The sequence below is a fragment of the Neodiprion pinetum genome, chromosome 5, assembly GCF_021155775.2.
Source record: "Neodiprion pinetum isolate iyNeoPine1 chromosome 5, iyNeoPine1.2, whole genome shotgun sequence".
Classification (NCBI taxonomy): domain Eukaryota; kingdom Metazoa; phylum Arthropoda; class Insecta; order Hymenoptera; family Diprionidae; genus Neodiprion; species Neodiprion pinetum.
Window position 1 is genome coordinate 7334242 of NC_060236.1, and position 27588 is coordinate 7361829.

The window sequence follows — 27588 nt, forward strand, 5'->3', positions numbered from 1 at the left end:
TTTTCTTACTTTTCTTTTCACTGGCGATTAGTGCTTTGTAGACAGCAATTCATCGGTTCTGTGGTTTGTGTCAAACGAAATTTATACGTTATACGATCTATATATCATGCATACGTCACACACCTTCTATTATCTACGATATAAATTTTCGTAGAATTGAATATTGTGCGTGTAACGATAGGCATGTGGCACATTTAATTACATTGCAAGATAAGTCAATTTACACGTGTTCAACACAGTCTATACTCTGTAACAAGAACTAATAATTACTACAAATCACAAATACGTTATATAGATAAATTGTAATAATCGTTATAATTTTAATCACAGCCCAATACACAAAGCAGAACGCAGGGTAAATGTCATTCTTATTTTGATTGTTGTCTCTTTAAAAAAAAATCTATAAAAGACAAGTTGATTTAAATTGTAGTTTTAACCCACAGCAAATACGAGAGCAGAGTGGCGCAGTGGAAGCGTGCTGGGCCCATAACCCAGAGGTCCGTGGATCGAAACCACGCTCTGCTAACAAGTATTTTTTTACTTTAATTATTTTAAAAATTTAACTGTCCTGAATATTAAATTTAATTATTTATCTTTGTTTTTGTTAAGACACGATTTTGGCAACGAGGAAACGAAACGATATCGTCATTTTTACGTAAAACGATAATAATAACCAACTATTCTTATCATACAACATCACAGTTTCAAATGTTTTTTCCTATTTATTTATTTAAACCGCGCTCTGCTAGTTGGCATTTTTCTTTGTTTAATTTCCAAAATTTGACTGTCCTAAATTTAGGATTTTATTGCTTATTTTTGCGTGTGTTAATATACGATTTTGGCAACAAGAAAACGAAAAGATATCGTCATTTTTACGTGAAACGTTAATAATAACCAACTGTTTTCACTTTACGATATTACAGCTTCAAATCCCATTTTATTTCCGTATTAACAACTGTTCTATGCATCGCGTTTATTCCAGTTTCAATTTATGCAACCACCGCGATTATGTACATCGATATTTTTATTTGACAATTATTGTTTACAGTACTGTATAACAACGACACCATGACTAATACATAGTCAAATTATTTCCCACCACGTTCCGTGTGAATTTCAGAATATCAAGCCCTGACAGGCGTGTTGTATTAGTTGAATGAATAAAACGGACGAATAAAAGTAAAGAGAAGTTTTGTGAATGGAAAGACCGCGTGAATAACTTAACCCGAGTGTAAGAAACGGACATGGTAGCCTGAGTTTCTATGAGGTTGACTGGCGTTAGTCTGTCGTTCAGGTGACGAAAAGGCAGAAAGCTAATGGACTTTTCGGTTCAACTGGAAAAACTTCTTTTTTTTTCATCTTCATCTTCGGTCGTTTTTTTTTTTTTTTTTTTTTTTTTTTTCTTGCCTCTTTTTACCTCTGTTTGTGTACTGTGTTCAGACGACCCGTCAGACCCTTTTCAATGTCCGAAATGTCACAAAAAACAATAAAAATTGCCACAAAATCAGTCAACCCTAAAAAACAAGACTCGCCCGTTGTTTGCTGAGACTTCTTATTTGTCCAATCAATTTCCCTCTTTCTCCCAGTTCGAGTTTTTCGTTTATTCGAAAAGTTTTTGCGTTTCGCTGATCGTTGTATAAATCTTTTTACTACTCTTCTTTAACCCTTACGCTGCACGAGTCCTGTGTATAACATTGTTGGAACATCGGAGTCGCTGGAGTCAAAAATCATTGCGCGGAAACAGATATTACGATTCGTATAACTTGAAAAAATTCTGGAACACTCGTCGACTGTTATATTTCGAGGCGAAATGGAACTTTTTATCAAAAAAATCATGAGTCACGGAAATTTTCAATATTTTTACCTCAAAATTGACTGAGTAACTCTCAAGACACAGATGCACTGAGAAAAATTTCACTTGTCGTAGTAACTAGAAATATTCAGTAAAACAGGTGTCGTTAAAAAAAAATTGTTTGAATGGCTAGAAAACTAATTTTCATTCTCTGCCTAGAATTATACTTTTCGATTGTGGTAAAGATTGACAAAAGTCAAGGACTGAGCGGTAACCGGAACTAAAAATTTCTCTCAGTGTATGTAAGAAAAAAAATTTAGAGATACTGCACGACGAAAAAAAAGGTAATTATTTGAGCGAGTGTAGTTGAATTTGGAAGTGGAATGAAATTAATGTCAGTTATACTCACTTCCTGCGATAAGAACAGTAACGAATCGATAAAATATATTTCCAATATTGTAAATTGCGTTATATTTGTTGACCGTTCCGAAATTGCTGTTTAAATTAATATCCCGTATTATACATTAAACAGTTTTAGAACACCGCGGTTTTAATATAACCGAAACGTGTTCTCTTACACAACCGCTGAACGCATTTTAAGATAACGAGAAATCGTACGCAAGTGTAAATATTTAATACAATACCTGCAGTGCGTTTTAGAGGGATTTTTCGTTTGTGTAAATATTTGCCTTGCGCCTCGGAACCAGCTTTGATTCTGAGACTTCTCTGCACGAGCTTCTTTTTTGAAGGTCTTTTGATTTTCTCCTTCTTCTTTTCACTTCCTTTCCGTTTATCATACACCAAGAAACTCTTTTTAACACCGCAACTCGATCAGAACTCGATGCTTGCAACATGCGGTACACAAACTCTCTCTCTCTCTCTCTCTCTCTTTCTCCTCTGTGACAGATGAAAAAATATCTAGATAGCGATATCACCGCGGCGTATGTAATATTTCAATCGAAAGTACTTTTTTCAGCTGTCCTGCTTTCAGGATGAGTGCGTGTCTGTCACAGATATCATTCGTTCCTAGCTCTCGACATAAATCACGGAGACTTTTACGAGCGGAATACTTTCTATCACAATTTTATATTTTTCCTTCTTCTTTCATAATCGGCCGCTATCTCGTTGCTCCGAGACTCGTGAGGCGTTGACGATGTAAATTATAATTAATTATTAGAATACTACCATGTACGAAATGAGACAAAGAGCCGCGCGATTAAGGAAATAACTTGTTGAGAAAATATATCGATATTCAGAATCTTGGACTCGTATCACCGAGTTGAAATTCAAAATCGAAAATCTATGCTAATTCAATGGGCGAAGCTAATTTTACACTTTTAGGAATGATATCACGCGTTGAAGAATAATTTACATGCAGAATTGATGTTTCAGTGTTACTATTTAAATAAATAACACGGGAGTGTCAAAGTGACGAAAGAGAGTCAATATTTATACGTAAATTTACGCGCATCATTGCACCGATATCGATCATCATCGACAATGGCAGTATTGAAATTGAGTTTTGAAAAGAAGAATATCCGTTTCAATAATCGTGAAAAAATAGTTTTCCGGATGAATGAGAATCTACTATCTAATCAATCATGACCGATACCCATCCAAGCTTTTGCTTATAATTCCAGCACCTTATACTGCAATATTTTTAAATAGATTTTTAAACAGGTACAACTAAATGTACGATTATATCGTAGACTATGTACGGATAAAAAGTATCGGTTCGTGGCCAACCAACCCCGAGCAAAAAGCGAGAATTTTGAACGCTAAAGATCCTCGTGCCTAAGTTACGAACGTGACAGTCGACAGATCATTAGATTTCAAAGTCGGCTTTCGTCACGTGCTTTCGGGCAGACTTGCGGCCGTTTTCACATCGGCAGCTTGGAAGGCAGCAGGATATCATCCACATGGCCCGAGGATCTTCTTCGGAGATAATCGCATCTATATTTACGATCCCCGTTCTCAGTTGGGGTTCATTCCTTCCGTCTGAGCAACACCAGCTCGGATAACAAGCGGGCGACATTCACTCTTCGTCACTATTGTACAACGATAAACGTAATTTATAACGAAGAAAAATGAGATGAGAAATGTGAAGAGTTCACTGGTTTATTTAGACGCCGAACGCATGACGCTTAATTCTAAACTCTATATGTATATATATGTATATGTATATGAATTCCATATGAACCCGACCAAAGCCTGACTCTCACCGTTTCTGATTTTGTTTAAAAAAAAAGTCTGCAATTGTACCAACTCTGAAACTGTACTCTGAATTTCTTCAGATTCTTTATTCAACTGCTTAGTTACTTATAAATATTTGAATTGATGTTGAAAAGGACCTTTCTAAGATTCTCAAAAAAATTTCGGATACTGTATTTTCTGTTCGAAACATTTCAAGACCGAGCCATGACGGGCCGATTGTATTCTATATTTTTCAGCACTTCAATTTTTTTTTTGAACGGACTAAAAATTCCCGAAAAATTCTCGAAACTGGTATTTTTCACTTGGAACATTTTTAGACCGGTTCCCTCGAGGAGCGATTTTTGTCCATTTATTTTTTTTGGCACATTCAACTTTTCTTTTTTATCAACTTCAAAATGAAACCGGTCTAGATATGGTCTGAGTGAAACATAAAATTTTGAGAATTTTTTTCTGCATTTTCAGACCGCTTAAACAATGTTTTGGTTGATCAAAAAAATTAAAAGCGCTGAAAAGAAGACAAAAATCGATTCATCAAGGGTCCGGTCTTAACATAATTGGAAAAGAAAAACACAGTTTTTGAGAATTTTACGAAAAGGTCCTTTTCATAATCGCTCTCAATGTTAACAAATTATTGAACAGTTGAATGAAAAAATGTGTAAAAAAAGATTTAGGATACTGTTTCAAAGTTGGGACAAATACAAAATAAATTTTAAACAGCACAATCAAAAACGATGAGGACAGACGTTGGTTGGGTTCGTATTAACTGGATGACAGGTCTCATTTATCCAAGATCCGAATGAACGTGATAATTACTCGTCCAGACCGTGGATTTAATAATCGTTTAAAAGTTATCGGGTGACGCCTGCATTTCACATAAGTCCGTGGTGCATTCGCTGTATTATCACTTGGCCGAAACCCTGCAGCGGCTCCTCTATGCGCTGTTATTTTACACACGTGTTACAGACTTTGTGTCACGGGATCAGCCATGAGAATTGCAGTCCGACTTTACACGCCCCGGCGTATACATATTACGAGTATAAATCGTAACCGTCAAGATTTTTTGACGGCTGGGTGCCGGCGCAGCTGTTCACGCGTTCGCTTTTTAACGCAGAGAAAGAAAAGCACTAAATTTTCAGACTCTCCGCCCGAGAGAGATCAGCCCTAAAATATTGATGTATTTGTTTCGTTACGTTTGTTTATTTATTTATTTATTTTTTTTTATTTTCATTCACTCAATCTCTCTTTCATGTTTCAAAGATTCTCGCGAGTTACTCTGTCAAGAGTAATTTACATGATTATTTTAAACCTGTTACACCGGTCAACACGAATTTTGAGTTTGGGTTCAAGGTGTCAAATTTAGATTTCTTCTACGCGACTGATAAATGAAGAAATAGTTTTATTAGATAAAGTTTGCTTATTGTATAAACCGGAACGATATTTCGGATTTTATTAAGAAATACCTATTTTTTTTTAAACATTTATTGTAAATAACAATTAAACGATGCTCAGTAATACATTTAAATCACTTTTATTCAAAAATTGTACAAAAACTTCAAGACCTGTTTATCAACGTAAAAAAGACAAATACAAACCTTACAGGTTTTGTTTATTATTCGGTGTACAGAATCGAAATTTATGAAACTGTGAAAAAAAATTTTGTACCAGATAATAATCCTATGGTAAAAAATTCTGCACACCACGATCGGTGATTCGTAATAAATTAATACATTGTTTCCGCATATTATAAATTGAGCTGTTTCGTTTACTCGATATCCTTAACTTGATTCTCTCCGATACGCTGACGTGTGAATTCGTTGATCAAGCGACGACGCAATGGTTAAGATGAAGACGGAATAAAAGTGAAAAATATGCGTAGTTAGCGCACGCTCGCGTAAATGGCGTTATCTCCACTACTCTGAAAATTAACTTGACGGCCAGTTCGTCGGTTAATTTATAATACGCTCGGTGCAGCAGGAATATTGCAGCGTAGAAATTAACTGGGCTGAGTTGCTGCAATTAAACAACCCTATCACGTTATCTCTACTTGTTTGTTAATTAAAACAATTTTCGCACAATACGCTCTTAACTTTACACACAAACAGGTGAGAATGTATTTATACATATCACATGTATACATATATGCGGATAACGTATACGTATATTCCGCAACTTGGAAATGAACGCGTTTCAATTACTTCAACTTTCAAATTTTGAACGTACAGTTGTTAATAATGTTGACATAATTATAACTGAACTGGTACTTCGGCGAAAAGTTTCAGCATCTTATTGCATCGTTTGCTGGCAACTTTTTCCATCTCTTAACGAAAATCATGCCACCGTTCAATTGCTTGGAAAAATTTCAGGTACATAGATGATAAGGAACCTTAGAAACGGTGCTAGAGATTATTTCTATGTAACGAAATTTTCGTCCTTATCATTTTTTGACACATTTCCGAATCATTTTTTGTCCCATCATTATGTTCAACAAATTAAAATCTATTCATTTAATTTAAGTAGTGCAATTTTTTTTTTTTTTTGGTTTTATCCTGTTCAAAAATGGAAGTTTACAACGGGATAATTGTTCCGGTTGATTGTATAGTTCAAAATTTTTAATATCACTAAATTCAAGTTAGATTAGTCTTCGCGGTGGTTTAAATATCATGCCTGATATATTGTTTAACATTTAATACGGCAAATTTTCTATCCTCCGTTTACATTCAAGCCCGATTCGACTTTTGTACAATTATCCGCTATTTTCCTTGAATAGAATTCGGCTTACGCGACTGTTTTCAGCTGCAATAAAAAAAGAAAGGAAAAAAAATTAATGTATCAAAGATCAGTATGAAACGAAATGAAACGAAATTGAATGAAAATATCGCCGAAATGCTTCGTAGATTATTCGCGGCGGCTATCGGCTGCGTATCGTGTGACGTCACACGGAGCACTTGGCTCAGCACTCGAATCGAATTGACTGCATCAATGCCAATTAATTAGTCGGTAAATCGTATATAGAGAGAGAGAGGAGGTACCTGCAGTATGGCCAGGGTCCGTCAATAGGGTCGGTTTAATTCCATTAATTGATCGCACAAAGTTGGGCTAAATAAATAAATGGTTCCAGGCCGCAGCGACGCCGGCGTTTCGCGAGGTAAATGTGGATATTCGCGAAGCAATTTCGACGCGTGCAAGTCGATCACGCGTTTAGCGATTGTCGATGAGGTAAAAAAATAATCGATTAATCGAGTATTTCGTGTTATTTTGAAACCCGGATTTTTGTAAATTTCTGGTCTGAATAACGAGAATGTTTTTCTCATAATTTATAGTTTGATTGAAAATATTTTTCAATTTTAAGTGAGAATATTTACTTACCTCTTACTTATAATATCACACTTATAATACGCTTAGTAAGTGATACAATGATCATAATTGATACTTTGACAACGTAAATTGATATTGCATCGCGTCGTTCACTGGAGTGAAATAACCAAAAAACCGATCGTTACAACATTTTCATACATGAAAAGTAATCGATTGTTTTTCATCATTCTTAAAACGACTTCACCGATTTTTCGCACAATCAAAAGTTTCTCCGCAGCCGCGAATATAGAGGTGAGAAAATACCTTTTCGACAGTTGGACGTTCGCCGGTCCGAAACTTGTTCGAAGGAAACTTGTTAGCCGGGTTCGAAGTGTATTGGAAAGCAGACCGCAAAACCTCAAGAATCTGGCTTCCGTAAGTCACGCTCACGCATTCCCCGTCCAGTCAGAGTTAATTAAAGGGGACGCCGTTCGCTCACCCTTGCCAAAACGTCTGCGTACACGTATTCCGGGATTTTAATACGCCGAAATTCATAACACCAATTTGCGGTAGTATCGCCCGAAATTAACCCTTCCTTCCGTTCGTCCGCCTATCTCCACCCCTTCGCAACCTTGCGTTCTCTGTAAACCTCTATTTAACTATATTCGAGTTTCCTTATGTACGATATATGTATGTGTATAAATAATTACTTAAAAATAGTCCGTCCCTCCCTCCCTCCATCCCTCTCTCTTTCTCTGTATCGCTGTCTTTTTTTCCGCCAAATAATGATAACAACAATAGATTCCTTGAAATATTCAGAGCACGTTCTCGTTATGATTGTTGGAGTTGCGTACCTACTGCTGGGGTCGGCGAGACGGCGGCGTGCTCTCGGGGTGGAGGAGGTAAAGGTCCTCGGGAAAAGTCGAGGTACTTTCCAGGACTCGAGGGTGCGGAGGGGGACAGAGTGCCGTATTTCGCCCCAAAGACATCGGATTGTTGTTAGCCCACAAGCGTGCTTCAAACGTTCTCCCTCTTAGGCGCCTAACGCACGGTGCATACGTTATTACACCGGTATAAATACAGCAAGTTACACCCGTGAAACACACCGATTCTACTCGTATCCAGATTTGGGCACTTGTTGAAAAAAACGATCGAAATAAAGGCACTGAGAAAAGAGTTTATTTACCGTTAACAAACTTTATCAAATTTTAGTTGTGCCAAGTATGATTTTTTAACCATTAACAAATTTCCATTGATCGTTATTTGTCTGAAATAAAATAAATACACGCTTATTTTCCCATGTCTAAATAAAATCGCTTTTCTCAGTGGGAAAATACCCGGTAGGTTAAAAATACTCGGCAGTCTCTCGATAAAATTCCGCCTTTGGGGCTTTAGGGGAAACGGATTCTCGGAATTGCGATAATTGATGCGGGGGGAAAATTATCTCCTTTACTTCACACTGACGGGTTATTATCGATCGAGATTAAATAATCAGAGCCTATTTTATCAAATTTCATATACAAGCGAGCAATTTTTTTTTTTTTCAGCCTGCAACCGCACCATCAGAACTTCAGTTGGATGGGTTCACTGGACAGGACGAATGGGCAGATGCGTCGTCAGGATTCGAGCACCGTTGAGAGATCCTCAGGTAATTCGGATGTTCCGTTGTTTTCGATTCATTTGTAAAGACTGTCTTTATTTTATCGATGTTTTTTGGTACAACCTAACCGGGTTTTTCTCTTTTTGCAAGGGAGAAAAAGATGTTGTTTTAACCCAAATCGATCACACTGGGATAAATTCACTCCAGCTCCAAAAAAGTGATATCCCGCTTCAACGATGAGTTCTCAATATCAATAAAAAAAAAAAGTCTTTAGGTATTGTTTAAGGATCGTAGAAAAAACTCTTTCTCTCTCAGTGTTCCTAACCAAAAATGGATTCTTTGAATAATGTAAAATGTCAGCGAAGGTAAGGTGAAACGGGAAAAAAAAAAATTCTAGCGTAAGATTAGGAAAAGATTTCTAGCATAAAAACTGTGAACGTCTATTTCCGAACTCTACGGTGAGCTTGAAAAATATTTGGGGTGAAATTCACCCGGAGTGATCAATTAGGGTTAATCGAGCAATCGCCGGGATAAATATCGTTCGGAAATCTTTGATTATAGATTTCAGGTACTTGAATCAGCGTTAATAACCTGAATTCTAACGAAGTATTCAACTTTATTCTCGTTGATTTAAAATTAAATTTTACAACGAGACGACGAATTAAAGAAGAGAAAAAATTAAAGAAAAGAGAAAAGAAAGAATTAATGAAAAAAGCAGGAAGCTGCGGTCCAGAGGTGAAACACGTCGCCCAACTACAGTCTGCACTTGTCGTTTTCCCCTGACCCCTGAGGGTAAAATGCGATACGTGCCGTCAGAGCTAGCGAGTGTGACAAACGGTTTTTAGCAGAGACAGCCGTCCGCCTAGCTGGGGAAGAGAGACTTTCGTAACACCTTCAACCCGTCCAAGCATCCAGGCGAAGCATGTCCCCGTTTTTAATGAGCCAAAACCTAATTTCATCCTCTTGTTAGGTCGTAGAGCTGAGAATCCGCAGACTTCAAGTCGGAACTCTTCGGGACTCGATCTGTCACGGTGCCTACGTCCAGTTTTCTGACGGCATCGAGGACCTCGAGGACGATGTCGGACGGTACTGCGGACACGTGACCGGAAATGCAACCAGGTCAGAATCTCGTCCAAGTTTCATTTGAAGCGAGGGATTTTTTTAAGACAGATTTTAATTTTCGACAGGTAGATTCTGCAAGCTATACGTTTTGAGCCGTGCTACACTGTGAAAAATTTCATTTGTTAGAATAACTAGAAAAATTGAGTAAAACAGGTATCGTTAAAAAAAAAACTGTCTGAATATTGTTGGAATTGCGAAGAACGAGGTACGCGTAAACATTTTGCGCTATCGTCGATCCTTTTTTGCTAATCGCAACGCAAAATCAGTTTGTGAGGTTTACTCGACTTTTTTAGTTAAACAAGGCTTTAACGTCAATTTATCGTTGCACTAGCGTTAAATTTTTGCAACAGTTGCAAGAATACATAGCAACAGTGATCGTGATGAGAAAGAATAGTAACGGATAATAGACTTAATTTTCATTTTCTACCTATAAGTATATTTTTCGATTGTGGTAAAAAATAAAAATAATCAAGGACTGAGCGGTAACCGGAACAAAAAATTTCTCTCGGTGTAGAATTCAATGAAACTGCGAAAAGCGTAGTAGAAAAAGAAAGTCCGTGGCTACATTAGAGTTTTCAGTTCTGACGATAACTGTACGATTGTGTGTTTTTGAGCCCGAAAACATGGGGTTTCTTTGTTTCACATATTTTATGGGCAGACGTTATAATGACATGAAAAGTGCAGACCTCACAAAAAAAACCCCAACTTGGGTGTAAATTCGTACTCCCAATTCATGTATAATGCTAATTTTCCCATAAGAAAAAAATTAGGGGTACGAATTTACACCCAAGTTGGGGTTTTTCACCGTGAGGGAGGATAGTCAGAAATTTTCTTGCCTGTCGACGTGTTTCGTAACTTGAACAATTCTAGCCCGTTTTTGAAATAACTAAGCTTGAAATAAAGATGAAACTCGTGTATTTCAAGGGTGACTTAAAAATCAAACCTGAAAGAGTAACCTCCTTAATTAACGTGAGGAAAATCTGAAAACGGAGTATGAGATGAAGGTGATGAAGGTAATGGCCCTTTTTTTTTTGGCCGTTAGAGTGGTGTTACCCCTGAACCCTTTGACGAAACAACTATATTTTAAAAATCCCGAAACAATTTGAAAAATGGTAACACACTCCAAAGAAAGTTTACACTGAACAATTTCATTTGAAAAACTGTTGATTCGGCATAAAAATTGAAAAACTGTTTTTAAAAAATGTAATTTTTCAAACATTTAGATTGAGAAAAATTTTAAGCGATTGAGAAAATCGTTTTTTTTCTAACGTGAAAGAGACTCGGCCGTTAAAGGGTTAAACTAATCTCAAAACATAATATAATAATTTCTCTGATGTTTGCTCTTTTGACTAAGAAATCGTCGACACGTGTTTCAGACTCTTCCTGAGAAAAGGTCCGGAACTAAACATCGTGATGGATTCTGACAAGAACTTCGCCGACAAGAATCCAGTGATATTCTCAGCCCAATTTTCGGTGCTTCCGGTTCGCCTGGCAATGGAGAGACACGGCGATTCGCTACCTTCGGCAGCCGAATGTTCCCTGGATTGTTCGAACCACAATTATCAGCGTCAATGCAGGATCACTTCGCCAGGATTCCCCGGCGTATATCCGAGGGGAATGCGGTGCAGAATATCGCTCGAGTCGACCTCGGGAAGGTTTAAAATCGGCGGTATTTCCGACGACATCTTTAGCCTGATGAACTACACGGTCCAGGACGGATGCAGGACCGAAAATTGCGAGGACCTGCACGTGGAGGAGGACGCGCGATCTTCAGGGGAGGAATCACCCATCGAGACCGAGTCTTCCGACGAACCGAGGCACCAAAGAGGTTTGAAGAGCTTCGACTACCGGCTGGACGAGGACGACGAGGTGATAATCGGCAGCGACGTGAGACAGAGGAAACCGAAGGCGATTAACGGGAGGCGAAAAATGACGGAAGGTAACCGACGGAGGAGGGTGAAGAGTAGAAGAGGAAGAGGAAAGGGGGGGAGAAAATCGTCGGGACCGAAGAACGCGGAACAGAGATTCGACGAGAGTTTTTCTCCGTCTTCGGGGCTGGGTGAAAAGATTTTCGAGGAGACGGCGATGGGACAAATGAGGAAGAGCAGCGCCCTCTTCGACCACAGATTCAAACGGCGACACAAGTCCTTGGATAAGTTTGACGGGTTTCGTTGCGTCGGCGATTATCTGGCGATATACGAAAACCTGAACGGTAAGATCGTCGAGATATCGAAATTCTGCGGCGAGGGTAACGTTCCCGAAATATTATCACGCGGTCGGAACGTGATCGTAGAATTTTTCAGCAAACGTGACGGTACCGTGATGCACGACGGGTTCAGACTTACTCTGCAGGAGACCATAACCGAGCACAACGAGGCCGCGAGGCACCGGAAGAACTGCGATTTTGTATACAAGAGTTCGGACCGGGGTACCAAGGAGAGCATCAAGTCGTTCCAGCATTGGTACCCACCCAGCACTTTGTGCAGCTACAAATTTGTGGGAAAAACTGGAGAGCGGGTATTCGTGCAGCTGAAGATAATACGTAACTCCTTCGAGGACGAGTCAGGATCGACAGATTCTAGGCGGAATTCGAGCCTGAATTACTGTCCTGGTAACGAAATCACCGTCTACAATGGAGCCTTTACCAACGATTCGCTAGCTTGGTCCTACTGCGACATCCTCCACTCCGACATAAACAATATCCAGGTACCGGTAACGTCGACTGGAAATGTTTTACTCGTCCAGTATTACAGCTGGAAAGGGTCATTCAATGGACAGGAGTTCACCTACGGTATATCGTACAAGTTTGTGAAGAAGTCACAGAGCGCGGCGAAGCGGAAACCCGACGTCCTCAACGAAACCAAGATCGCGATCTCGCTAAAGCCGGTCAATTTTTCCGCCCTCAATCTTACCGACTACGAAAATTGTAATTGTGACTTTTCGACGAGGATCGGAACCTTCAAGAGCTGGTTCATAGTGCTCGTCGTTCTCGGTGTTATATCGTTCTTTGGCGCCGTTATTACCATCGTTGCGCTCCTCATGAAGTGCCTCAAGATCAGATCCATGGAGAACAAGTTGCTGCAGACACCGAAACGGTGAACGTCGATACGTTGAACTTGTGGTCAACATTTATCGGATGATGTATCCAAAGCCGCCGTCTATCGGGAACATCGAATCAATTGTTCCTGACGAGTTACCAAAAGTCGTTCATTTTTATCTGGCTAAATATCTACGTCGCTTTGTACCACTGGTGTCATCGTATCGCGTTATTTGGACCGCACGTGATGCATGGGATGCGGTTTTTCACGGTGGTACGACATATAGAATTACCATAAGGCGTGTGATGCATTGTTCAAACTGCGTTAACCGTATAACAGTGTAATTTATTCGAACATATCTGCATGAGTATGCTTCCGTAATGTCGTTTTCCTGTCGGTCGCTATTCAAGTTCAATTATTGGTTTGAAAATATCATTCACAGAGTCGTGTAGAGAACCATTAACTGTGATTTCATGTGTGCGGTGTGGGGGATTGACATCTTCGTAATTCCAGCATACTTTAAATGGCCTCTAATCGTTCGATGCATTTGGTTCTAAACTGCCTCGGCTTGGCTGCACAACACTGCGTGATCAATTTATACAGCAGATACTGTAAAGTGTGTCAAATTTTTAAGGAATCGCCCGTAGGCACAGGGTTTACATGCATCGAACTTGACTATCTGGTGAGTGAATTTGATACCCGTTGACTGAGTTAGACATTATTTTAGCGACTAACTGTATTATTACCAAAAACTAGGTGGGTAAGTAGCATCGCAAATATCATGTACCTATAATAATATACCTTACTCTATATTTATATTTAATAAAGATTTACATTACTATAAACATACCTGATTCATCTGTTCGCGCATAGTACGTAAAAAAGAACCGTGAGACAAGAAAAAAAATATCAGGTCCCACCGAGATTTGAACTCGGATCGCTGGATTCAGAGTCCAGAGTGCTAACCATTACACCATGGAACCTTGAAGCTGAAGGAACGAATCAAGGATAACGAGGAGCACTGTAAATGTGATACTTTTTTTCGCAACCGAAATACGTATTCGGATATCGGAAATTGATTATTCGTTAGTTATCGTCGGCTAACATTATTCCGCTCAAAGTTTCCGCTCAAACAATTTACTTCAATAAATACAGTTCTGCGTAATGCATTGATATCTGTATCAATCTAGAGACTAGATTTGAAAGTGAACAATTACAATTAATCCAAATTAATATAATTACGGACGAGGTCGGAGACCCGGGCAGGCCGAATCATATAACGCAAATTTATGCGGATGGCAGAATCAATTTCTCAAGCTCCGCGTCGTTGTGATTATGCGCAAAGTAATATTAATTGACAGGTGAACTGACAGGGGGATGTGGAACAAATGATTTCTTGGTATTAATTAAACGAATACAATTATTGCTACGTGCGTCATTCGGTGTGTGGGCTCAGCTTCTCGGACCACGCAGCTAATTTTAGACAATTATTGTAAGATTGCCAGGCTTGTGTAGAGCGTTGAATACATAAGTAAATTTCCTTGCACACCTTGCCGCCTGCAGGGTTAAAAATGATGTTTGGCTCCGAGATGAATTATCCGGTATCCGGATATAAGAATCATTTTTCACTCGAAATCCTGCTCAATATTAATTTAAAGTTACAGAACTACAGCTTAAAATATTGCGATAAGTTCTCCGAGTGATTTACTCGTAGAAATAACGAATAAAATAAAGAGAGTTGCAGCTGATCCGTCGATTGCACTTAAAGCTTTGAAGGACTCGATTGTTTTTTACAGTCGGTTCGTCAAATAATTTTATTAATATACTTACGCTGAAAAACACCAGATTTTGTGGTTTTCGAATTTTCACGTACTCTGCTGATCGAAACTGTCGTATAAATTTATAACCTGTGACTACGATACTTCTGATTGTGAATAACGTGAAATATTTTTGTTTACACAACGGAGAAATTTTTTGTGACTATATTTTGTAGCGGACGTAGGAATTATTGTGACACGCGGCTGGCTGTTTGAGCAATAGATTTAACTAATTTAGAGTTTTGAACCATTTATTATCCGAGAGAATTTATGACTATTTTTTATATTATACGTATCAATCATGTATTAATATTGATCTAGAATGGAATATACTTTGATTTACGTTGACAGACGTGAGATTTACGAAATCAGATTAAGGTATTTATAGCAGTGATGCTGTTGAAAGTTTTGAATCGTCCTATCTGTGAATTGGAATAATTCGATATGATAGTGAAACTATCAACGTTCTGTTATACGGATCAGAAATATTATCGAAGAATTATGCTGCGTTTTCAAGAGCTGTGATCGCAATTAGTAAATAGATTAATCGTAACAACTGAAATGCTACAATCAATACTTCATACCTCGGAAGGAAAAGGAGTACCACAATTGTTGCTTAATGGTTCAAACTCGAAATATACTAATAACATAAGACGAACAAAAGAATGTTATTGATTCGATCTCACGATGTTTTCGTTATCGCGTTCGAGTTGCTTGAAGGAATTCAAAGGCCGATCGAAGGAGTAAATTTGGCGTAATAACTGTTGATGTTACGAAAATCGAGTAGCTCCAGAAATCTCAAATACAACGTCATACGACGCTTGGGAACATTCCTGTGACGCGGCAAACAATTAAGTGATTGAAAGATTCAATTGGAAGTGCGTGAAAATCCACACACCGATAGAAACGAGGAGGGGCTTTTGGAGTTCTTCATCTGAGATTTTACCGATTTGAAAAACGCTGGAATGACTTCATCCGAACACTCCATTGACGTAATTTTGCGCGAGGTATCGACGAGGCAAGTTTCAAAAACGCTGCAAGCAACGGTTCGAAAGTTACAGCCTAAAAACGATAGTGGTGCATTTTTGGTGCGTTTTCTGAGTTTCTGGGGGTCCGCTCAGTCCAGCCAGGATCATACAAAACAAATCTGAGACAAAGATTTTTTGAGAAAGGCCCTATTCATCTTCTTTGTTCATTTTCTTTGTTCAACAAATTACAAAATAAAAGAAACCGGTTTTGTAAACATCAGGTACCTTGTTTAGCAGTTCTTCGGATCATTTCTCTACCGATCAAATAAAATCAAAATTTGTCCGGCTCAAAGAAACAATAGTAAATGCCTTTATCACCGACGTTGAAGCAGCAAATTTCGATCTTACAAAAATAGCACATTTACGGACCTACATTTGCGAGGGTTAAAACCGATGAGATAAACAGCCATGGGATATCCGTAATGCAAGTGTGAGGTGGAATTTGCAGTAGTAAGAACAAAGTACTACATTTTATTCAGTTTTTAAAATCACATGTCAAAGTTTCTAACAAATATACGCACACATACACAAATTATTGAATACACGATATCTACGAATTTTATCAACTACCGTTTTTCGAGTAAGTGGAATAATGAATAGTTGTTTTAAGAATCTCTGTATTCAGTACGGAGTGATACTGCGTCGAAACAATTCACACTAATTGATCATATTCGTGACAAGTTCAACGCACGCAATATGTTACGACACCTAGCTTATACGCTTGATGTATTGGAGAAAAGATCAATAAAGATACCAATAATCATTGGTACAACGAATTAATTGAACCCTTTCCAGCCGATTAATATTACTATATCTTTCCAAGGTACATGTACCATCGCAGCCCAACTTGTCTCCAATTCGGTACATGTATCAAATGTTTCTACGTGCATAAAGTAGAGAAACCTATTGTAATGAGATAATATTATTTTCCTTAATTCTATTGAACAAGTACTGAAGTAAATAGAGCCTAATTATTTAAAAAACGTTCGCTGCGTGCTAATATAAAATTGATAATTTTTTATAGTACAGAAACCTAAATTCATGATTACATTACAATAAATCTCTCTGTACTCATGTGTTTAAGACTCATTTCACACTTTATTTCTCGCGTGATAAACAATCACGCACCTTTATTTACAGCAATTATACATATACAAAATGCACTATTTAAGAAATAAATCTCTGGCAAATCGTTGTGGTACAATAATATCTTTCTACCCTGACAATATTCCACAATCACTGAAACGGTGATTTTTCACTTCGAAAATAAAGAAAATTTTGTAAAGGGACAACAATATGCAACAACCAACTGGGTGGAGAAGAGGGTGATTCAAATTGCGGTGTGTAAGTTGAACGAGTTCAAATACAAGCTGCCTCTTGTACGCAAGATAAGTGACATAAATTGGATGAAAACAACATTACAGGGGCAGCCAAATAACCTCAACATTTAACACACAGTGTATAGTGGTTTTCAAACATGATAATGATTTGATTAAGAGGTACAGTTGCTGCTACCTTCATTTCCTAGTAATAGTTTGATTACTACTAGTTTCTTGGAATGTAAAAAGTAGTAAGATTGTTTGTTTTCTAACTAAAAACTGTTTGTATACCGATTAAGACCTGTATAAAGATCAAAATAACTGGTCAGCTTGGCCCTATATGTGTAAACATAGGTTTATGCCCAAAAGGAATGTCTCAAAATCAATTTACTAACATTAGAGAAATAAAAATATTGATATATAACACGTGTATGGAAATCCTTCAATTATACTAACAAGAAACACGATTTTAGCTCAAATGCTCCGAATTAGGAATGGCAAGCCAAGGGAATGCATAACAATTGATTACTAAAATTAAGCAAAACGTGTTTTGAAGACAAAACAACGTTATTCATATAGTTAACGGCATTTTCAACGCTTTGATACGCAGAGAAAATATATCATTAACGAAAACAACTACGTCTTTTTGGTATCAATGAGAAAATTACTCATGCTAATTTTATGGCCTTAATCGTAGTGTATATGTATTTACATATTGTCGGCTTTCGGACAAATGTTTGACGAAATTATATTTTATTAACAGCATTTGTTTCTATGCTCTTTCTTAGTTAATAAAATTAATCTCTAATTCAACTTAAAGCCTCGATGCCTCGTCAGGGTTCTACATATCTTAGTATAATTTGAGTATAGGTATACCAATTGTAGTACAGATATTACCTACAGCATATATTCATTGAAGAGAAACTCTAATAAAGCTAAGCAAGCATTTAGACTATTTTAGTTCCGGTATTCATACATACCCGCAATGGTGGTTACTATTGTACGTATTTCTAAAAGATCTTAAATGCACTGCACGATAATCAATGAAAAATAGAATAACAGTAGATTATAAGTAGCGAAAATTGCCTCCTAATTGAAAAAATTGCTCTAAAAGATAAATATGTACGTTTCAAAATGTAATAATACGTTTTTCAAACTAGAGAATCTTTGTGTTATGAATCGTTATTCGTAAATTCAAGCATTCCTCGATTTTATGCCACTTGCTTTTAAAAAAAGGCAAATCGTGAAAATCGACTTAGATTACAATCTGATAAACATTTCTCTTTCCGGCATTAAATTATGTAAGCTGCAAGACTAAGCGTTCATAGTATACATAAGAGTATACGTGTATTTTACAGTTTGAAATTTAGGTACTTAACAACCGCATGTGGCTTGCAGAATATCCGTTACATTCAATTATTCATTCAATGTTATTCGAATAAAATCACACACATTACACACATTTCCCTACTGTTGAGAGTGCAATTAACGTAGGCCTTCAATTTGACGTACCGTATCGTGAAAATTTTCAGCTGAATCTTTTCATCTAAAAATATTGATACCCAATATCATTACGGGGAATCGTGGTCTTGCGAACTTTCCTCATCTCCTGTACCACTTCCACCAGCTGCAACATCCAAGGATTCTGGATCTGATAGGAGCGAACGAGTGTAAGAATAATTCCATTAAATTTTTTTTAACTTGATGGTGTTAATTCAATATTTACCAGGACACGGAGACCCTTTGATCCTGCATGTGTTGTAACTTCCGCAGTTCAAACACTTCAAGCCAACCACGTGAAACTTGACAGTGGACTCCTGGAACGTTAAATTGATGAGATGGGAGAAATTGATTGTTGGGAGATTTGTCGCAATTAAAAAAAGCATACATCGTCAATTGGCAATAGGTAATCAATAACATCTAACCTCGTGACAATCCTTGCACAATATATCGGCCTTGTAATCTCTGTACTCAGGAGGCATCGGTGTCTGTGATACTTCGTTGTCTAAGAATCTCCAAAGTTCCGACATGTCTAGCAGGGATACCTGGCAGGTAGGACAGGCATAGTGGCCAGAATGTAGAAGCTCTTCGAAGCAGGTACGGTGTAACAGATGTCCGCAATCAGGAATGTGGCATGGAATTCTACTTGTGTGAATGTCTTCCAAGCAAACCGGACAATTTGCATGCGAAACATTTTCAACGCACTGAAATGTAATTAAATTTTGCAATACATATTTACTTTTAAGTATTCTGCGTCAGTACAGAATTGAATGAGGAGGTATCAATAAGAAACAAGTAAGATCCTTTGCTAAAACCTTTTCATGTCGTGTAATATTTTTGTTTTATTCACCTTATGACCATTCTGCAACTGCACCGGTAAGCACATATTGCATTTAGCACAGTGAAAGAACCTCTCACGTCCTCCGACCCTGCAAATCCCACATCCATCGCAGTGATACTGATTCTTATCTTCGTCGTCGAACAAGTTGCATTCTAGACACGTGTACTTTCCAAATCTGCAATTGCATTTTTGACAAGTAGCTTGCACTGGTTGGCGAGTATCGCACAGGACACAGATGAGCTCCGTTACTTCTTTCCTATTAACGGTATGGGCTTCTTGCTCATCGTGACAAAATCTGCAGGTGTAAACCTTGTTGCAGCATGGCGTCTGTAAAATGAAAACAAATCAATTGACTTATCGTTATTCGTTATCTTATTATCTCGATCAAGGATTAGTCTATTTGGCACGGACAAGTAATAATCCTGAATTGAAATTAACAAAACTTCATTTACATTCAATTAATAAGCTAAAAAGACCCATATTATTTCTAAATGCCTTCCGATTATAGATTACAAAGCACGCGGTACACCGTCACTCACGTTCAGCAACAGAGATAAATATATGTTTTATTGATCCGCTGTAAAGGTTCACACATGTACTCACAGCAAAGAGTTTTAAGCTTCAAACTAGAGGGACGAGGCTAAATGAAATAGTAATTATTTCCAAGTATGGACAATGTCTAAATATAATAAAAGTACTGTTCTTTTTACCAAGAATAACTCGTAAGATTGTGGAAAACCCATTGACTTTTCATATTTTGATTAGCTAATACTAGAAAAATGGATGTCGTGACTTCAGTGAATTCACTGCAACAGTTACAGGATTGAGAAAATTGTATTTCTCTGCTGCAAAACAGATTGAATTGTGTTGCAGCAGTTTGAGCACCACTGGTTAATAATTGCCTTCATAGAATAATAGAGTGACAACTGCACAATGTTCTGGTTCAGGGTTGGCTGACTGATCTGCAATTCTCTCGAGAATTAATAATTTTTCCATACATTAAATTTTTGAAAAGTAAAGATTCTTATTTATTTTTCTGGACAGATTGAGTTTCATACAATGTATCTCATATTAAAAGTTAATATCTTTGAAAGAATAAGAAATTTAAACTTCCAAGAATGCCAAAGAGGTTCAAGTTTTTAATGTTAGCAAAAATTGTTGATCTAAAATTGATATGCAATTTTTCAACGGCTTTGAAGAAGTCACGTTTCTAAAATATAAGTATATCTTGCTTTATTACGGTTTATTAAATTTCAGTCAATCGTAAAGTTGCAATACAACATTTTTTTTCTGAAAATTCATCGTTAAATTAAGGTAACCAACTCCGACCTCATGCATGCCAATCGGTTGAATCAAGCATCTTAAAATGCCTCATGCTTGCCTAGAGCGACCGATGACTACCGTCTTTCACTTTAGATATGGCATTGTTATTCTTATAGGTTTCTAAAAGCATATAAGGTAGTAAACAATGGACGAATGTAGACGTGTCGTTGATCAAATACCATTCGGTAACCTGCTCTGTATGCATTTGAAAGCTATCGAAATCACGTATATTCCACGTGCTGCTCTAGCGGTGTTTATTACCAAGAATTCATATTTGCACGAGAGTCGGTTAAGCGTTGATAAGGTAGGTAGATGCACGTATGCTGGACTCTCCGTAACTTCTTAAGTGCCAACTTTTTGTTTGGACAGCTTCTCGTTACAAGTATCGCTACTACATATAGATGCGATTCCCTGCGGTTAAACTATCGCGTATATTATGAAAAGAACAAAGCTCGTCTAATCGACGCTAGCAAGACAATTTCTCGCACTTTGCGCTTAGTGCTTAAAACTCCAGAATATAGGAAGTTACGGAGAGTCTACCGCGTGTTACGTGTATACATTTTAATTAATATGAGTACATTATTTTCAACGGTAAATCGTACTGGCGAATAATTGCTATATCAAGTTATAAAGCAGATGCGCAAATTTTTCAGCATACTTTATTCGCTTTGGGGGATCTGGATGAAAACTAATATGTTCATGTGAATTAGAAAGTACGAATAAATGAAACTTACCACAAATTTCGACTTTCTTTTGTAATGTGCACAACCAACGCTTGCCTCGTCTGTTTGATCGGAGGTTTCGTCATTCTGAGATTTGTTATTAGGCTCAGATTCTTCAACCTGCTTGACATCACTGTCCTCCATTATATAGTTTATAATTAGCACAAAGCTGCACTTGCTTGTTTAAATTGTTAACACACCTTGAATGATTGGTTGTGATAAAATTCGAGACAGGAGCTGTAAGAGGAGGTAAAAAAAAGTGTCCTTGCCAATGTAGATATTTAACGATTAAGGAAATAAGAAACGATAGTAAAAAAGAAAGCCTTGCAACAATTATTTATGCCCTGTATTTCAGCTCTCACACTGAAAAGGTCAAAATAAAACGAATTTTCACCCGTTGTTCGAAGCCTTTTCAATCCAACCTGAATGAAACCCTTAACGGAATGTTACAACATACAACGTAGAAGGAGAATAGAAATAATAGTAAAATAAAAGCCTTGCAACAATTGCTAATGCTCTGTATATTTCAGCTATCACACGGCAGCCGTCTCTCGCAACTCACACTGGCAAGGTCAATATAAAACAAACTTTTACCCGTTGTTTGACGCCTTTTCAATCCAACCTGAGTGAAACACTTACGGCACAATATTTATTTACGCACAATACGCAATTGTGCGATTAATGAGACGAGACCCGTTAATACTCAGCACCGTCACACACATACGCAATAAACTAAAACAAATATCACTCGAATGACAGGTTACCCGACACATTTCTGACCGATTCTCCAATTACCGTGATCAAGGTTCCCTCATCGGCTACAAGATTTATCGCTGGAATGGCTGGAATTTTACTCGGATTAAAATCAGCGCGAATCAAGATACGTTGTTAAGTCAAGCATTATTGCCACAAACGTAATTTTACAAGATTTTAAGGACGACCTCTCTCGAACGGCGAACAGCCGAAACTTGAACCGGAAGTTCCGACGCCTGCCTGATACAGTGATTACGGATCACGTAAACATCCGGTAGCGTAAATATATGGCACTAAAAAATATTATTTACACAGGTGTTGAGATAATTGGTACGTATTTGAAGTCACAGAGATATTTGCTGATCTATAGTTTTTTGAAATAATCAAAGAGAAACACAGTAAAAATATTCTAAGTCATGTCGCCTTCAACCACTGACATCAATAATTCGTTCAAATCGTGATTCGAATCGATAAATAAAATACATTTTAATTCACTACGTAAGAAATAACGTGGGAAATTTTCGCGAGATTCGAGAAATAGAAAACTAGAATATTCGATATTGGAAACGGATAGCAGTGATGGAACAACAGCGCTACGGTATCGTATTATCGTCGGCGTTGGTAGTTTCATCAACGGCCGCACGCGTCGCTACGTGTACAGGGGTATCACGACATGAAATTACGAGGCCGTCCAAATAAATATTCGAACGTTGACTGAAGATAATATAGACGGATACCCCTGGGTAAATTTTTGTGACCAGTTTTCGGTGGGCAACTGGGCAATTCATAATTATTCCAACAACTTTTTATTTGCTCTCTCGATCTTTAATTTTCGTAGGCACACAATCGAAACGCTGTTTTAGCTAGTCGCAACTGAAGTATCTATGTTGGGTAGAGAAGCAGAAATGTTTTTCGAAAAGTGTTCGTATGGAACAAAAATTCAGAGTAACTTTAATACATCACGGATGCGCTAATTTTGATCGAGATGAAATTGGATGCCCCGTACATGAGACAGTATTTAACGCAGTATCCTGATTTAAAAACCTAAAGAGGTGATTGTCAGCAATTTTTATTTCATTTTTATAGGGAAAGAAAGAACGAAGGTTCTTAAAACTTCGAGTGTATTTTAACACGAATTTGAAAGGTACGAGCAAAAATTTTTATCATCCAACTGTCGTAGAACGGCAGCGTTATTAGTTGACCCGTTAACTGAAGAATATATCTTGAGTCAACGGCTAATCATCGAAGGGCCAAGCCGCTTGAGTCTGGAATTGACGGAAATGATAAAGTGCGTGTTTCTTGTCTGTGAAACGTGAAAACTAAAATCATTATACATCATATCATATCATCGTACATCATACATCATACATCATCATACATCGCATACATCATAGATCATACACAGTATTGAAATTCGAAACCAAAGTTTGGATGTTCATATGTTCGGACGTTCAGACGGTGACGTCACTGAAATTTTTTTTTCTATTGACGTCATCGATCTATAGTAATGAGCTAGCCGATTTCCTCAGTCTGGAAACAACCGCGCAGTAGAGCGGACGGATGAGAATCGCGCTCCGCAGATTTCGAGTACCGGGTTCTCTTCCTCCTGGATCCTGCGCTCCGGGTCGGCTTCCTGGTGCAATTCGAGTTCCAGAACAAGCGAACCGTAGTTTCTGCGCTCCAGGTCCGCTACCTGGTGAAAATCGACTTCCAGGACAAAAGCTCCGTGGATCCTGCGCGCAAGGTCCGCTACCTGGAGAAACTCGACTTCCAGGACAAGCGCTGCGTAGTTCTGGCTGCTCAGGTCCTTGACCTGGTGACTTTTGACATTCAGGACTAATTTTCCGTAGTTCTCCAGTTTCTCAAAGCGCTCTATGGTTCCTGCGCTCATGGTCCACTACCTGGTGTAAATTGACTTCCAGGACAAGCGCTCCGTGGTTTCTGCGCTCCAGGTCCGCTACCTGGTGAAACTCGACTTCGAAGACAAACGCTCCAGGGTTCCTGCACTCCTGGTCCACTACCGGGAGGAACTCTACTTCCAGGACAAGCGTTCCGTAGTCGTGGCTGTCCAGGTCCTTGACCTGATGACTTCTGACCTTACGGACTAATTTTCAAGTCTACAAGTTTGATTATTGAAAACGTCATGTTTTTTACTATCAAACCAATATGTATGCTTCGGATAACATTTTGAATCGGAAAAAAAACGAACGACCAGGATCAACAAATTGCAATTGGTGAGTGGTTGGCATTGTATAAATAGGAATACATGACAATAACGTAGTTCAATTGGAGCTAGAATTGCTGTGCGTAGGATTTCAAATCTGTCAGCACTTAGATGATTGTTCTGTAGTATTTTTTGACGAAATTTATTGTCATAGAATCACAATGCGTTAAACTTACATACGTGTGTGAACGTGATTTGTAGCATTATATAGAAAAAATATAACTGGCAGATTCGGTTTGCGTCACATGCACGAAGACAGTGTTCATTCTGTATACTGTGAAGCAAATACCAGAATTTTTATGGAGTCATCGTGCCCCAGTCTCCCCTACAATTATGTCATCTGGTGAGAAACTGACTACGAGTCAGCGAGCGCACGAGCACAAAACTAGTTACACTGGGCATTCGAACCCGAGCGCGCTTTACAGAGCGAGTGTTTTAAAACTAGTTATTTTTAATTCGCGCATCATTCTATTATCGATGTACCAAAATGACCCAAAAAACCGTGATATCCTATTATTATTTGTCGAGCTCAAACGTTAAAGGTAACGATTTTTACCAAGAAATTTCTGAACGAAAATGAATGTGATTTAAAGTTGTTTTATGAGTTATTTAGTTCATCGATGATGAAAATATACGTCAATTCAAAGTTTTTATGTGTTCTTATACTGAAAATATTTATTACTATTCAAGGTATAATGCAAAGTGGTTGGCGGTGGTTGGAGGTGGTCAGAGGTGGACGGAAAGGACAAGAATTTGTGCTCGGTGAGTTTAGCATGTTTATAATATTTAATTGCAATTGTAATTATATTTTATCTAAAATTTATTAAACTTGTCACGTTTACAATAGATTATTTCAATTCATTTTTCGCGCAAGCACAAATTCAGTGGCTATAAATGCGTAGATAAAATTTATTCTACAATGGATTATTTAATTAATTATATTAATCCTTACACAATATTTTTGATGTGTTCTTATACTGAAAATATTTATTACTATTCAAGGTACAACCCAAGGTCGTTAGCGGTGGTCGTTGGAGGTGTGCGGAAGAGGACGAGGGGGAGGACGAGGAGGACGAGGATTTGTGCTCGGTGAGTTTAACTTTATTATAATATTTAATGGCAATTGTAGTTATATTTGATCTCAAATTTTGTAAACTTGTCACGTTTACAATAAATTATTTCAATTCATTCTCCGCGCAAGTCCAAATTCAGTAGCTGTCAATGCGCAAGTAAAATTTCTTTACTTTTCAATAAGTTTCTCATAATCTTCTTGGTATAATGTGTCGATAGAAAAATGATATTTAATCCGTACACAATATTTTCAAGTGTTCTAAATTTCACGGAAAATATTTATTAATATTCAAGGTATAACCCAAGGTGGTTAGCGGTGGTCGTTGGAGGTAGTTGGCGGGGGTTGCCGGTGGTAGAGGAGGAGGACGAGGAGGAGGATGAGGAAGAGGAGGACGAGGATTTGTACTCGGTGAGTAAAACATTTTTATATTATTTAATGGCAATTGTAATTATATTTTACTAAAATTTTTAATCTTGTCACGTTTACAATAAATTATTGCAATTCATTTTTCGCGCAAGCTCAACTTCAGTGGCTATCGTTGCGATGGTAAAATTCCTATAAGTTTTTATAATTTTCTCATAATCTTCTTGGTGAAATGTGTCAATACAAAAGTTATAATAATCCTTACACAATATTTTTGATGTGTTCTAATAGTTGAAATATTTATTAGTGTTCGATGTATAACCCGAGGTGGTCAGTGGTGGTCGTTGGAGGTGGTTGGCGGTAGTTGGAGGTGGTCGGAGGTGGTTAGAGGTGGTTACGGGTGATCATGCGGGACGAGGAGGAAGACAAGGAGGAGAAGGACAGGATTTATGCATGGTGAGTTTTTTATTTTTATAACATTTTTATAATATTTGGTAGCAAGGTCGATTATATTTTATCTGAAATTTTTTAAACTTGTCATGTTTACAATAGATCATTTAAATTTTTCTTCGTTCAAGCACAAATTCAGTAGCTACAAATGCGCTGATAAAATTTATTATTTTATTAATTTAATAAATAATTATATAAATCCTCACACAATATTTTTGACGTGTTCTTATACTGAAAATATTTATTACTATTCAAGGTATAACCCGAGGTGGTCAGCGGTGGTCGCTGAAGGTGGTTGAAGGCGGTAAGAAGTGTTTGCGGCTGATCGAGGGCGACAAAAAGGACGGAGGTCGTCGAAGGTGATTGAAGGTAGTGCGATGGTGGTGAGGTGTTGGGGTGGTGTGGTCATGGGTTGTTGGGGTGTTGGGGTAGTGGAGTGATGGGGTGGTGGGGTGGTGATGGGGGCAACCCTACCCCCTACCCCCTACCCTCTACCCTACCCTACCCTACCCTACCCTACTCCTACTACTACTACTCTTACTTCTACTGCTCCTACTTCTACGTTAACTCCAACTCCTACTCCAACTCCCACTACTCCAACTTCTTCATCTACTACTACTCCTACTCTAACTCCTACTCCTACTCCTACTTCTGATCCTACTCCTACTCCTACTCCTAATTCTGAATATTGATGTTATGAAATATATAGACTGCATGTAGAATTAAATCCCATATCGAAACGAACAATTCTTTTATTGTCATATTATAGCCTATTATTGTAAATAATCTAGTATGTTTCCTAGACAATTATGAAATTTATAGTATGCATCACGTATTGATCATGAATAAATCATAAATATCGCTCGTCTTTGCTCTCCTGTTGGTCCTACGCTCTTTTCACTGCGTTTTCTGAGTTCCTGGGGGTCCAATAAGTCAGAAAAGGGTCAATCGAATCGAATCCAAGACCAAAAATTTTCAGCTCCGAAAATGAAGAAAAAGTAAGGCTAACCCCTTTGTATTTTTGGCGAAAATTTTCGCGATTTTGAAAAGTGCTGGAATAAATTCTTTCTGGCTCTGGTCCGACGTAATTTTGCGAGAGAAATCGATTGGGCGCAG

The 27588-nt window shown here is 37.9% G+C and overlaps 3 protein-coding genes and 2 non-coding genes across 8 annotated transcripts in view; 3 read left to right on the forward strand and 2 right to left on the reverse strand.

Annotated features, from left to right (window-relative positions):
* Positions 1–13905, forward strand: part of LOC124219040 (uncharacterized) — a 29224-nt gene extending 15319 nt beyond the window's left edge. Inside the window, exons 4-6 of the mRNA XM_046626143.2 lie at positions 8848–8948; positions 9871–10019; positions 11399–13905. Coding sequence (XP_046482099.1) covers positions 8848–8948; positions 9871–10019; positions 11399–13121 — 1973 coding nt within the window. The 3' untranslated portion in view covers positions 13122–13905. The remainder of the gene's footprint in view (positions 1–8847; positions 8949–9870; positions 10020–11398) is intronic.
* On the forward strand, positions 454–525 carry TRNAM-CAU (transfer RNA methionine (anticodon CAU)). The gene has a single exon. It is a non-coding gene; the product is annotated as a tRNA-Met (tRNA).
* A 66-nt stretch (positions 13906–13971) lies between the features above and the next one.
* TRNAQ-CUG (transfer RNA glutamine (anticodon CUG)) lies at positions 13972–14043 on the reverse strand. Its single transcript has one exon. It is a non-coding gene; the product is annotated as a tRNA-Gln (tRNA).
* A 2293-nt stretch (positions 14044–16336) lies between these two features.
* Positions 16337–22652, reverse strand: Rchy1 (Ring finger and CHY zinc finger domain containing 1). 4 transcript variants are annotated; one of them, XM_046626148.2, is made up of 6 exons: positions 22406–22652; positions 21623–21847; positions 19575–19892; positions 19150–19428; positions 18951–19041; positions 16337–18875 (listed from the first exon to the last, which is right to left on the reverse strand). In XM_046626148.2, the coding sequence occupies exons 2-6, from the start codon at positions 21752–21754 to the stop codon at positions 18796–18798; spliced, it is 900 nt and encodes a 299-aa protein (XP_046482104.1). In that variant the 5' UTR covers positions 21755–21847; positions 22406–22652; the 3' UTR covers positions 16337–18795. The 4 variants fall into 4 exon arrangements, with proteins under 4 accessions (XP_046482104.1, XP_046482102.1, XP_046482103.1 ...); XM_046626146.2 differs by having other exon boundaries at positions 22250–22652; XM_046626147.2 differs by having other exon boundaries at positions 21623–21810; positions 22205–22652.
* A 1828-nt stretch (positions 22653–24480) lies between these two features.
* Positions 24481–27236, forward strand: LOC138190953 (uncharacterized). The gene is made up of 6 exons (XM_069135933.1): positions 24481–24597; positions 25278–25349; positions 25590–25676; positions 25953–26067; positions 26330–26478; positions 26729–27236. The coding sequence occupies exons 1-5, from the start codon at positions 24530–24532 to the stop codon at positions 26384–26386; spliced, it is 399 nt and encodes a 132-aa protein (XP_068992034.1). The 5' UTR covers positions 24481–24529; the 3' UTR covers positions 26387–26478; positions 26729–27236.
* The last annotated feature ends 352 nt before the right edge of the window (positions 27237–27588 follow it).